Here is a 2828-nt window from a genome sequence, read left to right on the forward strand (position 1 = left end):
CACTTCGTAGAATGGTCCCCAATTACGCAATGACACAAAGTGACACTATTAACGAAAGTTCCCTAAGGTGAGCGTAATACCTCCGGAAACATTGTGTCACCGGATGTCACATAATAAACAGGTAGGCCTACGTTTCCCCTTCTCGGCCTTTCGGGGGGCAACTGTCGACAAGGGGGGGGGGCGTTTTCTCTTCGCCCCCCTCACCAATTCCCTTCTTTCAATATCCTTCTCTTCCTATTCCCCTTCTTTTATTTCCATCCCTCTTTCGATCCCTTCCCTCCTGTTTCTTTTTCCCCTTTTTCCTCCCCACCCTCGCTTCCCCACAATCCCCGAGGCCCAGAATCGTGCTCTCGGGCCCTCGCGTTCGCTTCCTCACTCCGGGTCGAGGAAATGTTTGTGAAACGTTTGTGAACTTACACTGGGCGCCCCTCGCTCGCAGAAACTTCCGGTGAAAACAAACGCGTACGAGAATGTGTGTCACAGCGTCGTTTCATCCCCGAGTTATATTCTTGTGAAACACATGTGGCACTTGATGCGGTCGCCATCGCCAACATGCCTTTTATTCTGAATGCAACCAATACACTTCCCAAGGTCCCCTCCCCTCCTTCTAAGAGCAACACCCAACCACACAAAACAACGACAACCAGTCTCCTGACGCCATCCCCGAGGAAACTTATCAACGGACCAAAATACTTACACTTATCGCTGAGGGCGGGGCGAACGTCAAGCCGTTTTCCCATTGCGCCAGACTCGCCCCAGGCTCCGAGGAGGAAGAGCAGAAGCAAGGAGAGGAGCAGGAGGAGGAGAAAGGAGAGGAACAGGAGAAAGGCGAGGAGGAGTAAGAGGAGGAGAAAGAGCAGGGAGAGGAGAAAATAGAGGAGGAGGAAGAGGGATTGCTCCAGGGCGTGGGCGAGCAGAGGCCACACACGGTGAGCTCCTCCTCCTCGGGAACGGCGGGCAGCCTCGGGGGCATCAACATGGCGGAACACAACATTGGTGGCGACACGGGAATGGAAGCGATCGGGCCGATTGCTATGGACGCCAGGGCGACTGGAGGATAATAGACTGCGCGGGAAGGATTATTTCTGCTTTTATACCTTGGTCAGGATATGGCCTCGGTGCCATATCCTGTGACGTCAACTTTCCGCCGGATTCTTGTCCTGCCTCGAGTTTATGACGCAAAGAGAGAGGCTCTTGCGAATGTTTGGCGTCGTTCAGGCTGGCACTCCCAATCGCGGAAGTGCCGTTCGATTTGCCATCAATTATGTTGGTATATTGGAATGAACACATTCATCTACATTTTTTTTTTTTACATGTTCGGTATAGTGCCTGATCCACATGAATGTAAAGATTGCTGGCGACTTCAAAGGGAATTATAACGATGCTTGACAGGGGCTTTAAACATACAAACAGTTCCTAATTTCGTAGATTGAAAAATCCCTGTTGTTGTTCATTGGTAAATGTCCTGAACATACACCCAACAAGTATTTTTGTGAAACAACGACAAACTCCCAATCATATGAATAATAAGTTTTAGTAGAACAACAGCAGATCCCCTTATCGTATAAACAATAACGTTTGTAGAAACAGCGGTAATTCCCCTGATCACACGCAAACAAACCATTCCCCTTTCTAAGCGGTAAAGTCCCTATATAGCATTTTCCCTCAATTATATCAGGCCCCCACCCCCCACACTCCATGTTGTTCCCAAGCTCTTCAGGATGTTTGGCGAAGAGCTGTGACGTTCAAGTTCATCCCAAAATAACCAAAATAACTATCACACATCCGACTCGCGCTCCACACTTGCATCCGCAGCGTTTTTTTAAGCTGTGGCATTGTGTTTTCCTGCCGCCGTTCTCCTGTCGCCCCTCCCTCGTCGCTTCGCTGCTTGCCGCTCGCCCTTCTCGCCGACTCAGGAGGAGCTTGTCCTTCCCCGCGACCCCAACGAGAAAGCGCAGGTGCGTCGGAACTGAAGCTTTCCAGGACTTCCCTCAGTCGACACTAACCCACTGGCCGTCTCGTAGCTAACTCAGTGGTAACCGTGGTAACACGTGTGTCCAATATCTCTAACCCAAAAAAGGCAGACGATTTTGTGTTCGGTAAATCAAAACGTGATTATAATCACTAACACGACGCTCTCATCACCAATCTGGCGTATACTAATTATTTTAAGTAATCGCTGAAGATGACTGTATAAACGCATTACTCTACTTTTGCCGATTTATATTTAAGAAGACGATAAAACAATTGAACATTATCGCATTTCGGCTGTAAATGACGTTTCAGTGTTCATAATTTATAAAGTGATGAAGCAGTTATAATTTACCCATGTTTTTGCTCACAGTAATAATACATTTCGATGTAAACAAAGTATTAACTCGTCCCCATGAACGGCAAAGACCACGACGTGCAACTTACTTTGTCTGCGTCCTCGTCCTCGTGGCTGGAGGTAGACTTGTTGTGCTCGCCGGTGGGCGTGAGGGGCGCTTTGGGCGCGCCGTCCGTCGAGGTGTCCAGCGAGCACTTGAGTCGCTGGAGCTTGAGTCTGTCCTCGGCGTCGGAGGGGGACGTGGCGGTGCTCCGCAGGCCGGCCCTTCCGAGTGTCAGGGAGGTCGGGGTGGGCGGGGATCGGCGCCCCTGGTGCTTGTGGCGGTCCAGGGTGGTGGTGCGGTGGGCGGGGGAGTGGGCGGGGGAGTGACTGGGCGTGTGGGCGGGCGTGTGGGCGGGAGGTCGCAGGTCCAGCGGGGGCGGCTCCTCCCAGATGCACGAGTCCACACACGAGGAGATCCTCGCCCGCCCCCCCACCCTGGTGGCCACGCCGCCCCCCC

General features: G+C 51.8%; 1 protein-coding gene across 1 annotated transcript in view; it reads right to left on the minus strand.

Moving 5' to 3' along the window:
* The window catches only part of LOC119593968 (serine/arginine repetitive matrix protein 2-like), a gene marked incomplete in the record, with an annotated part of 99054 nt that overhangs the window by 4382 nt on the left and 91844 nt on the right, over nucleotides 1-2828 (minus strand). The window contains 1 exon segment of the mRNA XM_037942989.1: nucleotides 2419-2828. Within this exon segment, the coding sequence (XP_037798917.1) occupies nucleotides 2419-2828 (410 nt within the window).

Source organism: Penaeus monodon, chromosome 33, assembly GCF_015228065.2.
Source record: "Penaeus monodon isolate SGIC_2016 chromosome 33, NSTDA_Pmon_1, whole genome shotgun sequence".
Taxonomy (NCBI): Eukaryota; Metazoa; Arthropoda; class Malacostraca; order Decapoda; family Penaeidae; genus Penaeus; species Penaeus monodon.